Raw genomic sequence first — 23722 nt, 5'->3', positions numbered from 1 at the left:
TTTTTTTTTTTAAGTTTTTATATAGAAAATATAAGATTCTTTATGTAAAAATATGTTCTTATTGTATAAATATGATTTTATAAACAAAAAACATATTCTAATTTTTTTTTTTTTGAGAAAAAATTTTGTATAAAATCTAAAGTTATGATGAATTCATAATAAAATTATAAAATTTATGCCAAAAGAGTAAATTTTGGACCAAATTTGTAATAAAATTTAGAATCTGGACCAAAAATATAAATTTGTGACCAAATTTGTAATAAATTTTGAAATTTTTACCAAAAAATAATTTTCAAAAGTTGGATGACCAGTCGACCAGGCAAAGGATAAAATTGAATACGATTACCGGTTTTGGGGACTTGATTGAATAAAAAAAAAGATATAATAACTAAATCAATTATAAGACCAATATATAAGGATTTTATTGAAGTTTTCCTTATAAATAATAAAAAGACTAAATTTTATTTATACAATAGTTGTAGACTTATAGCTAATAATATTAGATTCTCATCCTAAACCATCCATAGTTATTGATCTATCTAATACATATTAACTTAATCTATCTCATACGTATTAACTTAAACTTTCTTCAATTATTGATATTTTAATCTTTTAATAAGTTTTTTTTATGTTATTAAATAACTAGTTGTGGAACTCATGTATTACATTGGTTAATTTAAAAAAAAAAAAAAAATACAAATATCAAAATATTTAAGAACTTTGACTTTTATAAGAAAAAAAAATAATAATGAATTATTATAATGAAAATGTTTTTTATCTTTTAAATTTAAACAAACAATTTAAATAAATAAAAGAAATTAATGAGCTTTAATTTTTGAAATTTTAAAATTAAAAGATAAGTTTATTAATGAAATTGATATCAATTTATTACCACATTTATTGTAATTATTACATTAAAAAATTATGTGAAATTTAATAAAATAGAAAAACTTATAAAATGATATGTGGAAAAAAAATTCACAACAACCACAAAATGATATTTGATAAATTGAATGAGAGTTTGACAAATAGAAAAAAAAAAAAAAATCATTTATTAGAGAGAATCTGTCGTTATTTACAGGAAATGTATATAAAACTCCTCAAATAAACGTTAATTATTTAAAACATAATATTTTCGTGTTTATTCTTGAAAATACAATAAATGATAAATTATTACATATATAATTATAACAAATATAAAAGTATTATATTATAATTAAATATTTAATATTTAATATCAAACATTTAAATAAATATTATTTAATATTTTATAAAGATATTAACTAATTAATAAATAAAATCTGTTTAACTATATATATATATATATATATATATATATATATATATATATATATATATATATATATATATTATTGATTTAAAAGGTTAGCTGTACTAAAGATAATTAAAAAAAAACATATAATATCTAAAATATTAAATCCATGAATTATTCCATAAAAATGTATATTTTTTCTATGATCAAAACTTAATTTTAAAATCTATTTCAAATATTTTTAGGTGAATTGTGTTTATTGGTCATTTGTTTTTTTATTTACTTACTAGTTGTAAAATCCGTATACTACATGATTTCATTTAACAAATATATGTGAAGATCTAAACATTTATGAAGTTTAGATTTATAACGAAACTAAAAAATATTGAATTATTGAATTTGATTTGTTTATTGTATTTTAAATTTAAATAAATAAACAAATGAAATAGTTGAGTTTTAATTTCACAATTTTGATATTAAAAGAAAATTTGCATTAGTTAAATTTATTTGTATTTGTTATAATTTTTACATTATTTGAAATTTAATAAAATCAAAAAATAATATGTTAAAAAATTAATTTAAAATATCATATATATGAATGACAAATAAAATTATTTATTTATTAGAGCGTATTTATTTATTTTTAAATTTATAAATAATCAAAGAAACCACTAGAAGTGAAATTGCCGTGATTTCACTTTCATGATTTTTATGAGAGTACATTACATTATGATAGCTACCAAATTCAATCGAAATCCTGATAGTGATGATACGATTGATCTCAGATCTTAACACGATTTCAAATTAGCGGATGGCTAGGGTTAGGAACTGGTACAATCAATCAAAACCAGCTACTTTGATTTGGTTCATCTCCTTAATCACCTTCTATGCCGTCTTCCGTATGGCTTCTAAAGTTTCTCCACTCTCAAGAGGTAATCAATGCATCGCTTTCTCCCTTTAATTCTCTTCATTTCATTTCTTAACCCAAACTGATACGATCCAGTAGGAATTCCGCAGTGTAATTCTTACTCTAATTGATTTGGATAATACTCGTCTGAACGTCGATTTGCTAGAAGATTTGTTTTCCTAAAACGATCCAGTAGGAATCCTGTAGTGTAATCCTTACGTATATAATTATGATGGAGCTTAGCTGAAAGAAGTAGTAACAAGTTACAATTTTTAAGTTATGGAACTTTTTTTCTGTACATTACTCCAATGGAATCAGATTAGCATGAAAATCAAGTCTACGATATTTTATGTAAGAAAAGAAATTTCAAGATGCATATCCTTTGTTTGGTTATTTGAAGAAATATTGAAGTTATGAGGTTCAAATAAATGTGTAGCAGAGCTTCAAGTTTCAAATGCAGAGAGGAATCGAATGTATGACAAAATGTCCAGGGATTTGGATGAACATGGTGCACTTTTTCTCAAACAGGGAGAGACTTCACAGTCATTGTTACTTTCTGATCTCTTTGATATTAAGAATGGATCTGTGACTCCTGTTTTAAAGGTAATTATATGAGTATAACAAGTTAACAATATCATATTTTCAGTTTTTAACACTATCATTAATGGCTAATATTCTAATATTCTTACCTTTACAGGCTGCTAATCCTCCTGTTCGAGCTAATGTCTTATACATGAGTCCTGAATTTTCACTTCCTATCTCGTAAGAAAACTGCAATCATTCAGAACTTTTTACAAGTCTGTATGACCAAAATTGACCAATGATCTTTTCAGTTATGTATCTATGTTGTTTCTTACTTCAGGAAAGTAGTAAGGGACATATTTTCTCCAACCCTCGATAAAGGTAAGGGCAGATGCGTAAATTTACCGATAATCATTTTTGTCTCTCTTGTAATGCTTAATCATTTTTGGGTTAGTAATTTGGTTTCAGAATCCCGAGCTCTACCATTTTAGTATGTTCCATGCCTCACACCACATTTCACCGGTTTCTGCCTCCGAAGAGGAAGTAAGCATCTTTCTATAATTGCCTTTCTACCAGACAAGACAGGACAGGACAGTACAGTACAGGATGGCCTTGTACTGTATTTGGTGTGGATTGGACTGAGATTGATGTCAGGGGGACAAAAAGACGAAAAAAAGTGCGTCAGGGACTCGCTGGTGAAAAGACGTTAATGCCCTTACGAATACAGTACTAAACATAAAATTGGCAGATTGAGGCGGAAGCAAATGCTGTAAAAGGAGTTGCAGAGAAGCTATGTCGAATGAGAATTGTGTTGGATAGGGTTGTTTTGACTTCAACAGGTGTGCTTTTGGGATTGTGGCAGGTGTTTCTTTCTCTTTTTTTTTTTTTTTTTTTTCTATTTGAAACAAAAAAATCATTTTAAAGATTTGATTTGAGTTTTTTTTTTTTTTTTTAGGTGATGTCGGGGTCGGATCCTGTTACTATACGTTCTGAATTGAGAAATGCTCTTCCACATGCTCCAGTAAAGCAACTTGTAAGAACCTTTACCAAATTACCTACTTTACCCTTGGAATCTAAAGGGGAAATGAAATTTAACTGTTATTGATTTGTATGATGTAGTATGCTCCTGCCATACTTCATACATCACTTGCAAGAATTATTGGTCACCCTTATAATTCATCCCAGGTTTGTTTTTTATTTTTTATTTTTTATTTTATTTGTGATGGATGAGATGACCCTTATTTATTGGAGTTTGACTTGTTGACTTGTCATTCTTACAATATAGGAAGGAGGCAGTGCTTTAGAACTACAATACATTCATGAACTAGTAGTTGGTTTAAACAAAGCCATCCATGGAACTGAGGTATCTTTTTTATTTATTTATTTATTTATTTAGTTTTGTATAATGAATGATTACTAAGTGTGTGATTGTTTTAGGCTACAATCTCGGAGCTATGGTATGTGGAAGAGTATGATGTGTTGGCTTTGGCCTTAGATGGAAAAATGAAACTACGTCGTTTCAAATTTGGGTGTTGGAAAGGCTAAACAACATACATACATGTATAGACATATTATATGAAAAACATAATGTGTAATTTTCTAAGTTGATAGATTCACTTATTTATGTTCATACAGTTCAGTTGACAATCAAAAATCAGAATTAAGATGATAATTCATGAATGTGATGACATGGTAACATAACATATAAGAAATCCACTATCATTGAATACCAAAATAAAAGTTATAATAAGATGACAAGTTATAAGGAATCCAGTATCATTGAGTTTTTGCTATTGAATACCAACAACAAAAAAAGTTATAATAAGATGACAAGTTATAAGGGAACAACTATATAAATAAGAAATCCACTATTTAAACAAATAGTCTGTTGATAGCAAAACAGGTGCAATATTTTTTTGTTGCAAGAAAGGACGCACAACAAAGGAAAAAACAAGGAAATAGGAGCTGAAGGAAAATAGAGGAAAAATAACTTACTTACTTGATGCCAAAGGTTTCACCACAACGTGGGTTCTTGCTTAATTAAAAAGGCAAACTATTACATCTATATGTACTCTAATTGGAATAGAAACCTAATCAAACTCTAGTGTTAGATATCAAACTGATAATAGCTTGGTTCCTAAGGAAGAAATCAGTGAACAAGAAAAGATACAGGGGAGATTACTTGGTGAACAAAACTTTTATCGATGGAAAACTTAACTTAAAATTAATCTAAAGATAACGCTTATTTAGTTATTTATACTAATAAAAAGTAGGAAGATATTTAATTTCTCTTCCTCCCTAATAAATGAAGATATTTTTGTCACATGTCACTTTCTCGTCAACTTTGACACATGTTATTTTTTTGGTATTTTTGAATAAATGTTTTTTCTATTTGTCATTTTTTGATTTTTTTTATATTTTCTTAACTAGTTTATAACCCGTGGAAACCACGGGTATAAAATTGATTAAATTTTTTATAGTAAAACCTCAAAATTATTAATTAATTATTTTAAATAGATTATTAATTACGATATATTTTTATTAGTTATGTGAAATTATAATCATTGACTCAAATAAATATATAGAATTAATTTTTAATATATATTAGACATTTTTTATTTGTGAGTAATGAAAACAATAATATGAAGTTTAAAATGAAGAATAAATACATTAACTAATAACATCACATTAATTAGGAGTTCTAATAAATTTAAAAAGAGGGTCTAATAGATTGATAAGTGGCATCATATTAATTAAGATGTCTAATATAGTGACACATGGCAAAATGACTACTCTTTTATTAGTATGGGGATTAACACATCATATTTATACCTCAATTAATAATTGCTTTAATATAAAATAGTCAATAAATTACAATATTACTACTCATATATTATTTAATATGCTTCCTTTTAAATTCAAACTTTAAATTTTAAATTTTAAATCTAAAATTACAAATTTAAATAAATTTTTGTTTAAATATTTATATTTAATTTTTTGTTTTATCCAACCTTATAGAATACGGATCTTACAACTAATATATTAATAAAAAACAAATTCTAAACACAAACAAAATTTTCATAAAGAAATGTTTCCTAAAATACCACACCTCCATCTTCTAACTTAGGATTTTCTTGTTTTCATAGTTTAAATCCACAAATCAACAATGCTTATCATTCCAAATCACTTGTATTATTTACAATTACAAATAACGAACCACAAGATCTTAAATCCGTGAAATTATTATATATTTGACTACTTATCTCTTTGATTTGATGCGTGGTTTTAGAAACTAATCGCTCCAGAACGAGAACATTGCCAAAAACCCTGCATCGTGGTGTAAGTTCCTTGTATATTTATAACTTTTGCCCATTGCTTCTTGGTCGGGCCGTCCCAACAAGTTCAAATTGTTTTAAAGTTTTTTTTGGTAAGGCCACTATTTTTATTTTCATTTTACCTATTTCATTAAATTATTGAAATAGTTTCTGTAGTTTGACAAAATTGCACGTTTGGTTCTTATTTTATTTTTTTTTGTACTCGGACAATCCATGTAATATGATTTTGTTGCGTTTTTCGTCCGTCATAGATTTGAAAAGACTATAATTGCCTTTTATATTTCTTTTTATGCTTTTATATTTTATTATTATTATTATTATTATTATTATTATTATTATTTAATTAAAAAGAAGAGTATTCTTTATAAATGGTATATATGGTTTCTAGAAATACATCACTTGAATTATTATAGGTTGGGGTATTTATTTATTTATTTACTAGGTTATTGTCAGTGATAACCACGATTGTTTTTTATAATGAAAGCTCATAATTGTTAATAAATTATTTTAAATAAAATATTAATTAAGAGATTTATATTTTTTATTTATATAAAATTATAATCGTTGATTCAAATAAGTATGTGAAATTACTTTTCAAGATATATGAGATAACTTTTTTGTGAATATATTAAAAAGAAATGATATTGCATAATGAAATGCTAAATTAATTATATAAATAAAATAATCACGATAAGTGAAGTAAATTAAAATTGATATATAACAAATAAAAAAATAAGTTGTTTGAAATACACACATATGAAAAATATAACAAATTACAAATAAAATTAACAATAAAATAATAATAATAAAAAAAGATGTTATAGGAAATAATATTCCACAAACTATTTACAAATTTCTAAAAACTTTTTTATACATAAAATTAGAAGTTTTATTTGTAGGTCTATCATAATTATCTAAATTTAATAATTTTAATCATTTTCTACTTTTAACTCTGGATAAAACAACATAAAATTTATCATGTGTAAAAATTGGATCTCTAGGAATATCCTAGAAAGTTGCTATTTTTTAAAAATATCTTAGAATGTTGGAGTCTTCAAGAATTGAAGGATATACAAACTCAATTAATGAACCTACAAGATCACACAAATCATTAATGAGAAGATCCTGAAGAAAATCAATAATCGCTTCGCGCATTAGAACCACTAAGTTTGTTTTCTCTTAAATCCAAAAGTCATTTTGCAAAATATTTTGTTTGCTAAGCTATCAATTCATTTTGATGTTCTTTCCATAAATCAGATCAAATTGATGTCACATGAGATATTTGGAACTTGGGAAGATAGATAATAGGTACCAAGTAAACTTCTTCACCCATATTATTTCCTCGAAATAAAAATAATATCAAGGACCATATACAATCAATTGCAATAAATAAATAAATAAATAACATTATTTCCTCATGATAAAAGAAAATAGAGTAAATTACACGAATGGTCCCTATGGTTTGGGGTAATTTGCACGTTTGGTCCCTAACTTATTTTTTTAACTCGGAAGGTCCCTACGGTTTGTTTTTGTTACGTGCTTGGTCCCTACAACTTGTTTTTGTTATGTACTTGGTCCCTATCTTACCTGAAACGACTATTATTTAAATAGAAAAAAATTGTGGGGTAGGTAAGATAAGGTGAGTGGCGTGGGGTTGGGGGTGTGTTTACTTAAAGAAATTAAAATATCAAGGGAAAAATAGTATCTTTAGGTAAGATAGGGACCAAACGCGTAATAAAAACAAACAATAGGGACATTCCGAGTTAAAAAAATAAGTTAGAAAACACGCAAATTACCCTAAACCATAGGGAACATTCATGTGATTTACTCAAGAAAATAATATCAAAGAAGTCTACATCCCTGTAAAACATATTTAATTTCACAAGATGATTTTTGGGGTTTTTTTAATATAATTGCTTTTTATTATGAGAAATTTTATTAAAAAGCATTCTATTTATTTCAATTTTAAAGTATATTGTAGTTGTATTTGTTGTTTGAACAAATAACTTGGCAAATTGGGGCTATTTTATTTTTTTGGTGAAGAGTGAAAACTTATGGTATATTTGTTAACATCTTGAAGTTTATATTTTATTAATTTGTTTTTTGACTTACATATATGAACATTTGCATAAATAATCATAAATTTTAAATTACATTATTTCTAAACTAACCCTATTTAGCCATCGTCTATATTACATAGGCCCTTGTAAACAAACAAATATGAATTGTAGGTGTCATAATGAAAAAAATACTACCCCCCCCCCTCTCCATCGACACAACGAATGGGTACAATGTCAGTGCACGACACATACATACAACCTAATTTCTTGCACTAACCTTATAACCCCCAATTCCTTGCACTAACCGCATAGCAGTTACCCTTTCGGAAAATCACTTGTTTGGCATCACCGCATACCATTGTTCATTCATTACTTTTCAAAGCAGAAGCAGAGAGATCAATGGAATCTATTTCAAAAACATTAAATTAAACAGGTTTTGTAGACAATTCACGTCGATTACAAATCAGGACCAAGTTTTTGAAATGGAAAGTTGTACCAGCCCAAAAACCAGATAAAATTTTCATTTTTAAAAGGGGAATTTCATTCATAATTCATTTTAACAGAAATCCTATACATCAAATCATGACAAAAGATCAGAGTATCCATAACAATAAATGCAGAAAATGTTGGAGAGTGAATTTTACGCCATCAAGCCGGACCCTTCCCCTAAATACCTAAAACACCCAAATATAATGTAAGCAAAAATATTTGTGAGTTTCCCAAATAAACACATACCAATCATACAACGGACCCAACCTTAGGGTTCATTTCCAACCCAATACAAATATTGGCTCCCGTCCTGGGGTGTATTTCAACCCAACATATCACAGGGGGATGTTTGTGGTGGTGCTCAACGAAGTAAAGGACGGGGAGGATCTTTATGGGTTAGTTCAACAATAAAATGAGATGGCTGGAACAGAGCCATCAGTGATGGCAGTCGGTACCTCCGACTGTTCTTCGTGGGTTCTTTCTCACATGCTTCCGGTAGCAAAACCACAAAGAGGAGGGTAGCGGAGGGAAACCATCGATTTTCAGTGATGTGACAATCATCAATATTGAGTCAAGTCAAATCATCAAGTCAAGACCGATCAACTCGATTAAACCTTGCGTATTAGGGTTTGTGTTATGTTCATACTGTATAACTTGCTATATTAATGGAAAAACTTCACTTGAGAAAAGTCTTGTGTTAAAAATTTCCTAAACCCTAGTTCTAATCAATGAACTAGAACAATAAAACAATGTTGCATACTCATCGGGAGTGTGTAAGATCCTTAAACAAGGCTTAACAGGGTTCACGAACCATACATTTCGATGCCGGACGCTCACAACTATCCCACATGAAACCTCTCTCAATCGTTTCCACACTATCTCTCTCTATGTCAAACCTCTCCCAAATCTCTCCAAGTATGCGAAATCTCTCTCAAATATCTCTCTGTATTAGAAATCTCTCCAAGAATGTCAAATCTCTCCCAAATCCCTCTAAGTATGTGAAAACTCTCGCAAATATCTCTTTGTATGAGAAATCTCTCCAAGAATGTCAAATCTCTCCCAAATCTCTCCAAGTATGCGAAATCTATCTCAAATATCTCTCTGTATTAGAAATCTCTCCAAGAACGTCAAATCTCTCCCAAATCCCTCTAAGTATGTGAAAACTCTCGCAAATATCTCTTTGTATGAGAAATCTCTCCAAGAATGTCAAATCTCTCCCAAATCTCTCCAAGTATGCCATATCTCTCTCAAATATCTCTCTGTATTAGAAATCTCTCCAAGAACGTCAAATCTCTCCCAAATCCCTCTAAGTATGTGAAAACTCTCGCAAATATCTCTTTGTATGAGAAATCTCTCCAAGAATGTCAAATCTCTCCCAAATCTCTCCAAGTATGCGAAATCTCTCCCGAATCTCTCTCAAATAGTTCCCGTAACTTTTTAGAATCATTCGGGTCATTCCGACGCTTAACCGTGTCAAAAACAGCTTAAAACGGGGTAAAAACGAGAAAAATAGACATTAGGAACCGAAACCAAGAGAGAAGCTTCTTAGGACCCGAAGGTCCTCTTAGGGACTGAGAGCAAGAGGAGTCCTGATGCCGAACCGAAACCTCCTGATGCCGAACCGAACCCTCCTGAGCCGAACCGAACCCTCCTGAGCCGAACCCGAAGGTACTGTTCACCACTAACCGAAACTGAACCCTGCTCAAGAGGAACCGAACCGAAGGTACTGTTCACCAACCGAACCGAAGGTACTGTTCACTACAGTACGTTCGGTTCTGACATTCTCGCCTCTTATTCCCGAACCGAACCCCACTGACCCTTCGGACCGAACCTTCGCCCATCGCTTCTCGCGTCTGACTCACCCCTTTCGTTTCCCTCTGTTCGTTTCCGGCTACAGTCCTCAGCGTGGATCGGGTCTCGGCCTAGGGACCGAACCTCGGCCTAGGACCGAGAGGTCTCGCTGGGAACTCATTTTCTCCCGGTTTTCGCGTAGTTTTGCGTTTAAGGCCCGTTTTTAATTATTTTAACGTGGGAATTTCACCCAAAATCATATTTTAACATAATAAACCCTAAATATTCACAATTTAATCATATTTTCATAAAAAATCTTTATTTAAATAATGAAAGCAAGTGGGTAAAGTACAAAGAGGTGGAGTGTTGACTTTGTTTTACCTTCTAACACAAGCAACCACTCCCACACCCACTCTATGACCAGCCACACCCCCCACCTTACCTAGGTCACATCAATGTCTTTTCCACTCAATTATCCCTCTTTCCCACGTTTTTGAGTGCTGAATATTCATCCTCTCTCCTCACTTCTCTCATTTGCTCTCATTTCACAAGAAGATCAAACTCTTTCCTCTCTCACTTTCTCTCTCTAGAAATTCGAGATTCAAGGGCTGATCTTGAGTTTTTCCTCCACATTTGGTAAGCATAATCCATTCTCTTTATGATTATCTCAATTATTTCCACTCAAATCATGGATATCTTAGACAAACTCTCTCATAATTGTGTTAGATCTTCGAATCTTCAAGTGATTCTTCAAGTGTTCTTGGGTTGAACACTTATCTTCTTCAACACTTACCTACTGAAATCACTTAAGGTGAGTTCATACCCCTACATTTTCATGTTTTCTCAAGTTTCCAGGGGGGGAATACAAGTTAAAACACTAAGAACATAATTAAATTTTTCTAACAGCCTTCATCAGAAAAGTTCAACTCCATTCACGGACTGTTTTGGGAATCTTAAACATTTTTGTTTTCAAAACTGTACAAGGTGCAAATAGTTCAAGTTTGTAGCTTTAAAATGACTACTTGCGCATCTCCATAAGATTTTTCTACAATTTATGGTGATTTTTACAAAACTGCCTATCATTTCAAACAACAATCCGGACCAGTCTGTGATTATGGACATTTTCACCCAAGTTGGAGGTCATTAAAAATCGTGATAAAAATTATGAGTAAACTAGACACATTTTGTGAACTCTCAGAATTTACGGATCTAGTTTTCGACTTCGTATGATTTTTCTATGATTTTTACAAAACTGGGCAGAATTGCTAAAGTTAGCCAACAGCATGTAAATATCATAACACTTTGTAATATGTTGAGCAAAGTGTATAATCATAAGTTCTAATATTTGAATGTGTTTCCTTGTTAGTTTATCATTGTGAACTGAAACTAAGTTATTCATATTAAATATTATTCATTCATTTAGAACACGTATTATGTAACTATAAAAAGTATAGTTGGATAAATTCACAACACTAATACATTTCCATAAAAAGAATTCATACATATTATATACATTTTAGATAAACTATAATAGGTATAGTTTATGATACATCACTCAACACACTCGTACAAAAAGGGTACATTCATACAAGAAAGACTTATATCCACACACATTTCACGTAAACTTGTTAACCTATGTTGTGAGACTCTCTCTCCCCGTACGTCCGAGTGCGGGATATAATTCCTGGTAGTTATAATCAAAATCTCCTTGAGGGAGAACGTGATGCTTGTATATAGATCTATATTGGGTTTGACACCCCACACCTTGCTGCTAGCTACAGTGGGACCTACAGGTCTACGGGTGACAAATGTCATTTCATTTTCGCGACGCCTGAGAAGCGTTGTGGCAGGTTCACATAGTCACAGTATGATTATAGCGACTCACCTAGGGAGATAACAATTTACAAAGTTTACGGGGTTTCATAAAACCGAAGTAGGTTTTAGGTTGATAAAGAAATTTACTTCCCATATCATTTTAAACTCACGACATTTCTACTAAGAAATGATGATTTCTTATACATTTTAGTCTTTGGTTATAAGGCTACATTTTTTTTTGAGTTCAAGGAAAATATCGGATTTTTCTGACACAAACGCGACATTTACACGTGATAGACTTCTACTAAGCTTATTAATAAAAGCTTATGAACTCACCAACCTTTGTGTTGACACTTTTCAAACAACTCGTATTCTCAGGAAAACACTAAACAGGTAATCAAGTGCTTTTGAGGATGGGACGTTAAGACGTCAAACTTTTCATATTTTGTCAACATATTGTAATTGATTTTGAAACATGTAATTCATACAAGTGATGTAACTTTTTCAATTATATATATGTTGGTTGTGTTTGCTTAAATTACTATTGAAATTGTGGTTATGATACTGTACATGAAGTCCTCCACCCCCGGATGTTTCCGCCATCCTTGGTTTGGGGGTGTGACAGATTGGTATCAGAGCACGGTTTATAGCGAATTAAGTATGTCAAACCACATAATATATACAAACTATAAACACATTTGGGACTAAAGGTCTCTGATTCTTAAAATGCTTTAACGAGTTGTACTTTTAGAAAACGAATAATTTCTTGTTTTAAAGTATACTTACATGCATTCTATACTAGTATGGTGTCATATCTTAGGAGAACATAAATTAAAAGAGGAGGAGTCGAACATTATTAATACGCCTTAGCATGTGTAATCAGTTCTGGGAGGGATATAGCCTGATCAACTATATCCGTCCAAGAAGTAACTTACGCACACTAAGGAATAGTCGTAATGAGCGACAAATCTGAAAACCTAATTACACTCCATAAAGAACACGCTAAGAACCAAATATAAACAATTAAAAATACTATAGGAGTATTTGTACGTTTCTATAGTGCCCGATTATTATTTTCCGATATGTGCTTCTTAACCCCATTTCTCGTGCAGACGACATGGCAGGATTTCACATACCCGGGGACCCCTATTTTCCCAATCAGGGAAACGCGGGATGGATCGATGATGAGCCCGAGGAGGATCCCGAAGAGGATCCTGAGGAGGATCCCGAAGAGGATCCCGAGGAGGATCCCGAAGAGGATCCCGAAGAGGATCCCGAGGAGGAGCCCGAGGAGGAAGACGAACAAGAAGAAGAAGAGGAAGACGACCAAGAAGAAAATGAAGAAGAAGAGGAAGACGACCAAGAAGAAAATGAAGACGAAGAGGAAGAAGAGGAAGGTGATGAGATAGTCATGTTTGGGAACGAAGCGGAGGAACCACCAGAAGTATTCAACCCTCCCTACATCGCGAGGGTACCCGCGCACCGTTTTGGATACAACGGACCTGAACCCCCTTGGGTAACAACGATCGAAAGATGGAGCCGACAACAACGCCAGCGGTCACCATATGGCTACCAACGAGGTTACTATGATCTCACTCATGGTGGACCGGCTGACAGAGCACTCCCCGTCACGATACAACGAATAGCAAGAATGGATGATCGTGGTAGGACGACGACCGATCAGGTCCGGGAGTTAAGTGCCATCGTACAGTCTACTACTGATCGCACCAGAGACCTGGAACGAGACTCCCGCCACAGAGACCAACTCATCCAAGATCTTCTAGCAGCTCAAGCAGAAACAAGAGAGTATCGGGAAAGATACATGGCTCTCGAAGAGAGAATGGTTGCAGCCGAACGCAGATTGGCGGAACTACAGGGCGCATCGACATCATCGCAGCCTCCGTCAAAGAAGGGTCGCAGTGATTAGAACTCATTACTATTCTCATGTTTTGGTAGTAAAAGTTTAGGAGTATGCGTTGGTGTTACTCTTTGTATGTAGGTCGACCCTGCGACTATGTGATCACACTATTCAAAGGGTTTTTGTAATGCCAAAAACTATCTTTTGTAACGATGTAATGTAGACCCTTATGAGGTCAAACTTTTCCCTCTAAATGTTAAAAGTTATCAATGAAATTTGGCATATGTTTTATTTATTGAATATTTGGCACTATACATCATAACCTGATCACACAAACAATTTACAAATAATAAAGTTTTGATAAAATACAAGAGGGATGAAACCAGTAACACTCGACTCGTTATCACTATTGAAGTCTTACCGACTAGTCATTTTTTTTATATTATGACAGAACCATGCCACCAAGGAAAAGACCAAGGCCTTCCAACAACCCAGTGCCGCCTCCACCACCACCTCCGCAGTTTGATCCTGCAATGTTCCAGGCTGCAGTAACGGCAGCCGTGGCGGCAGCAATGTCGCAAATGGGAACCAATGGTTCTGGCGGTTCTGGATCCGGAGCTACCAATTCCATTCATGGGGACAGCACGGGGCGTACGAGGGAGTGCTCTTACAAAGACTTCACGAATGGAAAACCCGACCCTTTCAATGGAAGCGGGGGCGTTATCACACTGGTGCAATGGTTCGAAAGGACCGAGGCAGTTTTTGAAATCCGCGCTTGTCCCGAAACGAGCAAGGTCAAGTATGCGGCATTCACTTTCACTGGAAAAGCACTTACTTGGTGGAATGGCCGAGTTAAGTCACTTACTCCTGCAGTAGCTAACGCAATCAGCTGGGAGGATTTGAAAGCCCTAATGTTAAAGGAATACTGCCCGAGGGGCGAAATACAAAAACTTGAAGAAGAACTTTGGAACCTCAGAATGACAGGCACTGATCTTGAAACTTATACTGCCCGTTTTAATGACTTAGCACTCCTCTGCCCAACAATGGTCACTCCAGAAGAGAAGAAGGTGGAACGATATCTCTGGGGGCTGTCATCCCAGATTCAAGATAGTGTATTGGCCTCGAAACCCACTACCTTTAAGAGTGCCAAGGAATTGGCACAACAACTCATAGATCACAGGGCTAGTCGTGGTACCGTGATAACCACCACCGACCGAAAAAAAGGAGGGAACAACAAAAGGAGGTTCTGGGGAAATAAAAAGAAACAACCAATTCAGGACCCCGCCAAAAAGCAACAAATTGTTGCTGTTCGTGCCGCCACTACTGTTGTCGCTCCAGCGCCGCCGAAACAGTATACGGGAACTCTTCCCAAGTGCAACAAGTGTAACTACCACCATAATGGTGCTTGTCGAGAGTTGCACTGTAATAACTGCAACAAGAAGGGGCACACCGCATGATTCTGTAGAGCGACTACCCAACCCGCCGCACAGGTCACTACGACCGCCAACACTGGAGCAAGCCAAACCTGCTATGGATGTGGTGAAACGGGGCACTTCAGGAGGAACTGCCCCAAGGCATGAGCCCCTAATGCTGGGGGTATAGGGAGAGTCCTAACTTTAGGGCAGGGAGAAGCAGTCAAGGATCCCTCTGTGGTTACTGGTACGTTCCTCCTCAATAACTCTTATGCATGCGTACTTTTCGATAGTGGGGCAGAAAGAAGTTTCATAAGTCACCAATTCAAACATATACTTAAGCAAAATTCTCAACCACTAGAAGATTCTTACATCGTAGAAATGGCAAATGGAAAGGTTGAGCGCGCTAGTGATATTTACATAGGGTGTACTCTCACTCTAGACAACCATTTGTTCAAAATTGACCTTATGCCGGTCACCATAAAAAGCTTCGATATAATCATTGGTATGGATTGGTTAAGCCTTCATCGTGCCGACATTCTATGTTACGAAAGGGCCGTCCGCCTCAATCTGCCGAATGGCAACGTTCTCACCGTTTATGGCAATAAACCTAGTGCGAACCTACAAATCATCTCTTGTGTTAAAACCCAAAAGTACCTCCGAAAGCAATACCATGCTTTCTTAGCCCACATCGTAGACAAGAAACAGGAGGTGAAGGACATCAAAGAAGTTCCAGAAGTATGCAACTTCCCTGATGTTTTCCCAGACGATCTGCCTGGTGTACCACTCACACGACAAATCGAATTTCGGATCGACTTAATCCCAGGAGCTACCCCCGTCGCCAGGGCTCCATATCGCTTAGCACTGGCAGAAATGCAAGAACTATCCAGCCAGCTGAATGAACTATTGAGCAAAGGGTTCATCAGGCCAAGCTTCTCGCCCTGGGGAGCACCAGTCTTATTTGTAAAGAATAAGGATGGGTCTTTTCGCATGTGCATAGACTATCGAGAACTAAACAAACTCACTATCAAGAACCGTTATCCCCTACCCCGAATAGATGACCTCTTCGACCAGCTCCAAGGAGCCAGCTACTTTTCAAAAATCAACCTGAGGTCGGGTTACCATCAACTACGAGTTCAGGAAGAGGATATCCCCAAGACGGCATTCAGAATTCGTTATGGGCACTATGAGTTTGTAGTAATGCCATTCGGGTTAACTAACGCGCCTGCGGTGTTCATGGATTTGATGAATCGAGTGTGTCGACCCTTCTTGGATAAATTCGTCATCGTATTCATCGATGATATCTTGGTCTATTCGAGGAGCGAAGAAGAGCACAGACAACACCTACGACTAGTTCTGGAGATTTTAAGAACCGAGAAGCTTTACGCCAAATTCTCAAAGTGTGAATTTTGGCTCCGTGAAGTAGGATTCCTTGGCCACGTAGTAAGCAAAGAAGGAATACATGTGGACCCCTCAAAGATCAAAGCAATCGAAGATTGGTCAACACCTGCAACGCCAACAGAAATCCGACAGTTTTTGGGACTCGCAGGCTACTATCGAAGATTCATACAAAATTTCTCCAAGATCGCTAAGCCTCTCACCACCTTGACTCAGAAAGGTGTGGTGTTCGAATGGGAAGATAAACAAGAAGCCGCCTTCCAGACACTAAAGCAAGCCCTATGCAGTGCACCGGTCTTGTCTCTTCCAGAAGGAACCAATGAGTTTGTGGTGTATTGCGATGCTTCGAATCAAGGCCTCGGCTGTGTGCTCATGCAAAGAGGAAAAGTTATCGCTTATGCATCAAGGCAGCTGAAGACACATGAAGTTAATTACATAACCCACGACCTTGAACCGGGAGCGGTGGTGTTCGCCCTGAAGATCTGGAGGCACTATCTCTACGGCACGAAGTGCACCATCTTCACTGATCACAAAAGTCTTCAGCACATTCTCAATCAGAAAGAACTTAACATGCGCCAAAGAAGATGGGTGGAATTACTGAATGACTACGAATGTGAAATTCGTTACCACCCAGGCAAGGCCAATGTAGTAACTTTTTCAATTATATATATGTTGGTTGTGTTTGCTTAAATTACTATTGAAATTGTGGTTATGATACTGTACATGAAGTCCTCCACCCCTGGACGTTTCCGCCATCCTTGGTTTGGGGGTGTGACAAGTGAGCTCCTCTTGAATCACTAGTTCCGTCACTAACAACATCAGATTGGATAAAAAAAAGGAACAACAGTCAATGTCACGCCCAAAACAAGAACGTCGAAAACGTTCTGGGGCGGAGGACGTCATGTAAAGTATCACAACAATGTAAAGTAGTAAACAAGCAACAACATCATCCATTGCATTAATAGTATAATTTTAATACACGTGTTTTCTTTCATAGAATAAAACACCACAATAAATAATCAAAATAGAAGACAAGTCTTGACTGCTCCGTCTTCTCAAAACCTGGTCATCATACCTGTTTACTAGTGACCTGAGAATACAAGTTATTTTGAAAGAGTTTATCAGCATAAAGTTGGTGAGTTCATAAGTACTTTAGTGTCATTGATTTGTAAAACTATGAAGAACAGACTTGTAAATGTTTGATGAAAAGTGTGTATAAGTATGGAAACCCTAGAAAATCCTATATTTCCTATTAGTAGTAAATGTTGTCTTCTACCAAGACTCGACTGTTTTGAAGGTATGCTTCTTTGTAAAAATGACGGTTTTTCCCATATATAACTATTATTATAAAAATATAGTCTACCTCATCGTTTATGTGAATGTATCACAAAATAAAGGTAATAAGGAAAATAATATATTCATTTGAAATTGTATCAAAATATATTCTACCTCATCGTTTATGTGAACGTGTCACAAAGTAAAGGTAATAAGGAAAATTGTATAATCCTTAAAAATGTATCCATTAATCTAGGATAAACACGGCTCGGTAAATCGCCGAACAGTACAACCAAGAACATACGTAGATGAACACACCTACTATAGCGAGCAGCCATGTGTAGGATGGTCACTCCAGGAGTGTGTAGCAGAATCTCTTCATATAGCATGTAGTAGTGTCTCTTCATATATTATGTAATATAGTGTCTCTTCATATAGTATGTATTAGTGCCTCTTCATATAATATGTATTAGTGTCTCTTTATTTAGTGTGTATTAGTGTCACTTCATTTAGTGTGTATTAGAGTAGTGTATGTATTAGTGTAGTGTATGTATTGTTTATAGTATGCATTAACATATGTATGAACTGAATCTTAGTGTGATTCCTTGTACTAGAAATAGTAAATAGTATCTGCTAACTATACCTATTATAGTTACTAGTAATATACGTGTATAACCAAAAGTATGCCTTTGCTACCCAAAGGTACTAAATTGACTGATAGAACTTTTATGTCTATATACGTATACATAATATATAACTAATATTTAGACGACATTCGGACAAATAACTGATACCCTAAGGCCACATCCAAACAAGGAAAAGGAATTAAAGCGAGCTAGCAGTCCTAAGTCCTTTAAACATTACTTATATAACTATACATATATAGGCATGCATTTGACAATATAAAAGTATAAAAGAATTTTTGTAAAACCTTTTAAAATTTTAATAAATAAGAATTGATGACTTGATGTCAGTTTATAAAATGATTTAAAAGCAATTTGTTTGATAAGAACAGTTTAAAGTATAAGAAATCCTTTGTTTGAAACACAGCTTGAAGTACATGAAAACCAATGTTTGAAACATAGTTATAACAAAGTTTGAAAGGAAAGATATAGTATGTAAGACAGTTTGATAAAGAGTTTAACATGTAAAAACGTTTTGAGAAATCATTTTGAAGTAGTATGCTTAGTAACACAGCTAAAAGTGTAGTAAATCCATAGTTGGATAGTTATTAATCACATGTGATTGATATAATAACTATCATGATTCAACTTGTATTCCCCCCATAAAAGCATTTAAAAACATTTAAAAAGTTAATTAAGGGGTATGAACTCACATGTAGTGAGTGGATTGTACGGAAGTGTTGGATAAGGTGCTAGGTGTCAAGTGAAGACTTGAACACACACAATGATCCTATTTAGCATATAAAGAGACACACACACACACACACACACACACATATATATATATATCTAATTAGTGATTAACACACTAATTAAGCAAGTATAAACACCCTAAAACATGGAAAACACTTTGTTCTAAGTGTTAAAAGGCCATTGGGTTGCACCAAAGGAGTGTAAGGCATTGCATTTGAGTTTACGGCCCAAGGACCACTCCTTAAGGAGTTTACGGCCTATGGTTTACGGCCCTAGTGGGTTTACGGCCGTAAACCCATGGCAAACTCCACAAATTCAAAGTTTTAGGTCCTTAGTTCAATGGTGGTTTGTTCTAGTCTAGGTTCTAAGCATTGGGAAGGAAAATAGGGCATCATTGCACACTTATAGGGAGTTTACGGCCTTGGGAGATCCTTGGCCGTAAACTCTCTTCCAACCCACAATTCTTGATGTTTCTAACGCCTAAACAAGTTCAATCTAGTACACCACAAGCTAGGGCAAGAGTACTTACAATGTAGAAGCTTGTTTGGGTATTTTAAGGTCCAAGACACACAAGTGTTCTTGGTGTTCTTGAGGATCTTGAAGATCTAAGCATAAAAGATGGAATTGTGGGTAGATTCAAGTAGAAAGTATGTAATCAACACAACGATGGAAGAGATGACTTACATATGTGAAGGTTTGAAGAGAAACTTGAAGATCATTGGGAGAGAAATCGGATTTCTCTAGCTAGAAATGGTAGAAATGAGGAAAAATGACTAAGGGCTATATATATATATATATATATATATATATATATATATATATATATATATATATATATATATATATATACACACTAAGGGGTTTATGGCCACCTTGAGTTTACGTCCGTAAACTCCAAGGTCTTGGCCGTAAACTTCTTTCTTGAGGGCTTAAGGCTTGTTTGACAGATTCTAAGTTCAACTGACGCACTTATTCACTAAATCCTTTGATGTATAATAGCTCAGAATGCTCCAACGGGCTCTAAACTGTGCTAAATGATAGCAGGAATGAGTCTTACACTAAGTTGAGTTGATTGAATGAGCTTTCAAAGCAATAGAAAATTTCAGGTTGTCACAGTCAATGGTAAGGGTTGTTTGTCTTGTTGTTTTTCTCAATATTTCAGGGGTGTTTGGTAGTTGCGATTTGCGAAATTACAGGTAGAGAAGGAGCAGAGGTAGCAACGAACAAGGATGTTTAGGCTTGCTAACCTCGATAATTGTAGGTGGAAGAAAACTGGATCAAAATGAGGGTAACAACGTCCTTCTTGGATATCTATTTTGGCTTTAAATAGGAGAACCAGAGAATTAGAGATCAAGATGAGTGAGGAGGAAGATTGAGTGAATTTTGTGTGACCAAAAACATATTTTTAGAAGACTTTTTGATGATTGTGGTGGTACTTAGAAATCTTGGAAAGATTTTGAGAGTAGATTGCACTTACTGATTCATGTTTATATGAGAAAGTAACAAGATTAAAAGTCTTTGAGGGGGTTAAAAGTTGGACACAAGTGCTTGGCATATTTTTATAATTTACCATATGTATTGTTGTTTTTCTAAAGTATATATATATATATATATATATATATATATATATATATATATATATATATAGAAAATTATCATGTACATACATAAGTCATATATTTTCACATTATTAGTTGGTTTTATATGCATAGTTCTAATATGTGGAAAATTTGAGTATTGTATGTATAAGGAAGTCGAACTTATAACACATGCTTGAAATTGGTAATTGGAAATCATACATGGCCTTATAACTAACCATGTATATACTAGCATTGTTACTTCATATTATACATACATTGTAGTTATTTGATTTCCATTTGATAAATATAATACATTATATAGAAATTACAGCAATTATGCTTTTCATCTGACCAATAAACATGTCTCATACCCCTATATAAATAGTTGCACGTTTCATAACACACCCTTAAACAATCGGATGACTTGAGAGAGATTTCTAGGCACACAAAATCGCCTATGCTTCTCCAAGAACACACCATCTAACCGAACATGGACATGGGGTCTAGTATATATATGTAGGAATCCAAGAGTCATGGATTAAACCCTAATCCATACTCTTGGGTTATGATCCATGTTTCATGCGGGCTAACTCTTCATGGAACTTACATAAACTTAGTACATCATGGATTAATAGCCCAAACTGTAACGCCCGTAGATCAAGGCTAGTCAATTTAGAGACGATAAGCGTCAAAAATGACTTTTTTTATAGAATATTATTTAGAATGAATAATCTTAACTAAGTTTTAGTATATGTTACAAGGATTCCGTACATATAAAGAACGTCAGAATCCGAGTTATAACGAAGAAGTTATGACCTGTCGAACTTTCACGACAGAACCGGCACGACGTTGAATGACGTAAAATGTGAATTTAATATAGAGAGATATCTAGCCTTTGTGATCTAAATGAAATTCGTAGAATATGTTAAACCGAGAGCGTGCATAAAAAGAACGCCCAAATCTGACTTCGTATGAGGAAGTTATGATTTTCCGAAGTTTCGACTTAGCGATATGCAACCTAAATACTCGAATATGATATAGAGTGATTTTTAGCCGAAATAATCTAAACGAGAATCTAAGATCTCATCGATAGTAGTCCAACGGTAAAAAGACAGACGAAAATGGACGTCGGATGAAGAAGTTATGAATTTTTAATGGAGTTTTTCTATCCCGACCTACTAACAATAATATAAAAGTAATATATTTATAATATATTAAAAATAAAGTCAAAATTAGCCAACAGAGTCTAAACGAGAGTTGTATAGCATCTTCTCACCTACGCGTCGATATAAAGAATGTCGAAAACGGAGTTCGTATGCGAAAGTTATGACTTTCTGAAGTTCGGGGCGTGAACCCCAAAGTTGTGTTAGTGGCCACGACGTGGCATGTTTTCTGAAGCCTCCTGGAGTCTGCTAGACCCAACTTGCGATGACGCATGCAGTGACAACCAAGCCCACGATGTGGAAAAAGTGCCCACGACGTGGAAAGTGGAAAATTAGCCCTATATATCATTGATTTACATAATCAGTCCTCGTTAATTTAATTAGTCTCTTTTGATCACTAAATTAATTCCAAATTAATTCTTGATCAATACTAATTAAATAATATGATTTCATACTAATATATTAGAACTTATAATATATTAATAAATCATAAATAACCTCTTATTCAAATATTCATCCACAAATTGTCCTGATGATATGCAACCCGAATGCACCATGTTACTCTCGGTTAAGTACGTACTAATTATAGCTATGGGCTTAGACACCTAATCCAATAATAAATGCATAGCATTATAAGGAAGGGAGAGACCATGGAAGTAATGGAGATCACAAATATTTTTTAAAGCAACGTGAAGGTCTTTCATTGCAATAATAAGGAGAAAAGGTGATAATAGGTCACCTTGCTTAACATCCCATCTAAAATTGAGTTCTTTTGTAAGAGCATCGTTGACTAAGATAGACGCCCTACTCGCGGATAAACAACCTATGATACATATTCTCCATTTCCACCTAAAATCCATTTGATACATGACCTAGTTAAGAAATTCCCAACTTAAGGAATCAAAGGCTTTATCAAAGTCAACTTTGAAAAATAAAATCTTTTTCTTTGCCAGTAATCGTTTAATTGATTAAATTCCAATCGAAATTACACATCTTATATATATATATATATATATATATATATATATATATATATATATATATATATATATATATATATATATATATATAAGCTTTTAACTTAACTTCATCCGGAACTAATTCCTGGTATCAAAGCCTTGTTATGGATTTATCCTTAAAAAATAAAAGTAGAAGAGATTCTGAAGAACAACTTTCAGATCATTCAGATCATACGTTAAGCTTCGTTGAAAATGAATATAGTTTTCAAGGATACCTAATGATTAAACAATAACTTCTTTCAAGAATTAAGAAAATAGATCTTAAAATAAAGAAATAAAATATATTCAGAAATGTTCCCTTAAGATTTAATATTCTGAATACGTTAAAAAGAAAAAACGAAATATTTTACTTCTTTAGTACAAAAGAAATGTTTGTCGACATAAAAGATACCACAAGATTTGTTTATCTACCATTATTAACCAAAGAACAGATAAACAGTAATCTAAAA

At 33.9% G+C, this 23722-nt stretch overlaps 1 protein-coding gene across 4 annotated transcripts; it reads left to right on the top strand.

Moving 5' to 3' along the window:
• Positions 1-1938: 1938 nt before the first annotated feature.
• Positions 1939-4374, top strand: LOC144998564 (uncharacterized). Of its 4 annotated transcripts, none has more exons than XM_078958309.1 (10): positions 1939-2205; positions 2617-2783; positions 2878-2942; positions 3043-3083; positions 3157-3245; positions 3451-3564; positions 3658-3735; positions 3822-3887; positions 3988-4065; positions 4140-4374. In XM_078958309.1, exons 1-10 carry the CDS (start codon positions 2085-2087, stop codon positions 4245-4247), a joined length of 927 nt encoding a protein of 308 aa, XP_078814435.1. In that variant the 5' UTR covers positions 1939-2084; the 3' UTR covers positions 4248-4374. The 4 variants fall into 4 exon arrangements, with proteins under 4 accessions (XP_078814435.1, XP_078814436.1, XP_078814437.1 ...); XM_078958310.1 differs by having other exon boundaries at positions 1940-2205; positions 2620-2783; XM_078958311.1 differs by lacking the exon at positions 1939-2205 and adding an exon at positions 2238-2531 and having other exon boundaries at positions 2620-2783.
• The last annotated feature ends 19348 nt before the right edge of the window (positions 4375-23722 follow it).

This window comes from Lactuca saligna, chromosome 5 (genome assembly GCF_052625555.1).
Source record: "Lactuca saligna cultivar CGN05327 chromosome 5, ASM5262555v1, whole genome shotgun sequence".
Taxonomy (NCBI): domain Eukaryota; kingdom Viridiplantae; phylum Streptophyta; class Magnoliopsida; order Asterales; family Asteraceae; genus Lactuca; species Lactuca saligna.
The sequence above is the reverse complement of the archived record's forward strand: the minus strand, read 5'-3'. Positions and strand labels throughout refer to the sequence as shown.

Coding starts and splice junctions, on each gene's coding strand:
- LOC144998564 (XM_078958309.1), top strand. CDS start 2,085: ATGGCTAGGGTTAGGAACTGGTACAATCAATCAAAACCAGCTACTTTG. Junction 2,784..2,877: donor CTGTGACTCCTGTTTTAAAG/GTAATTATATGA, acceptor TTACCTTTACAG/GCTGCTAATCCTCCTGTTCG. Junction 3,084..3,156: donor TTCTCCAACCCTCGATAAAG/GTAAGGGCAGAT, acceptor TTTTTGGGTTAG/TAATTTGGTTTCAGAATCCC.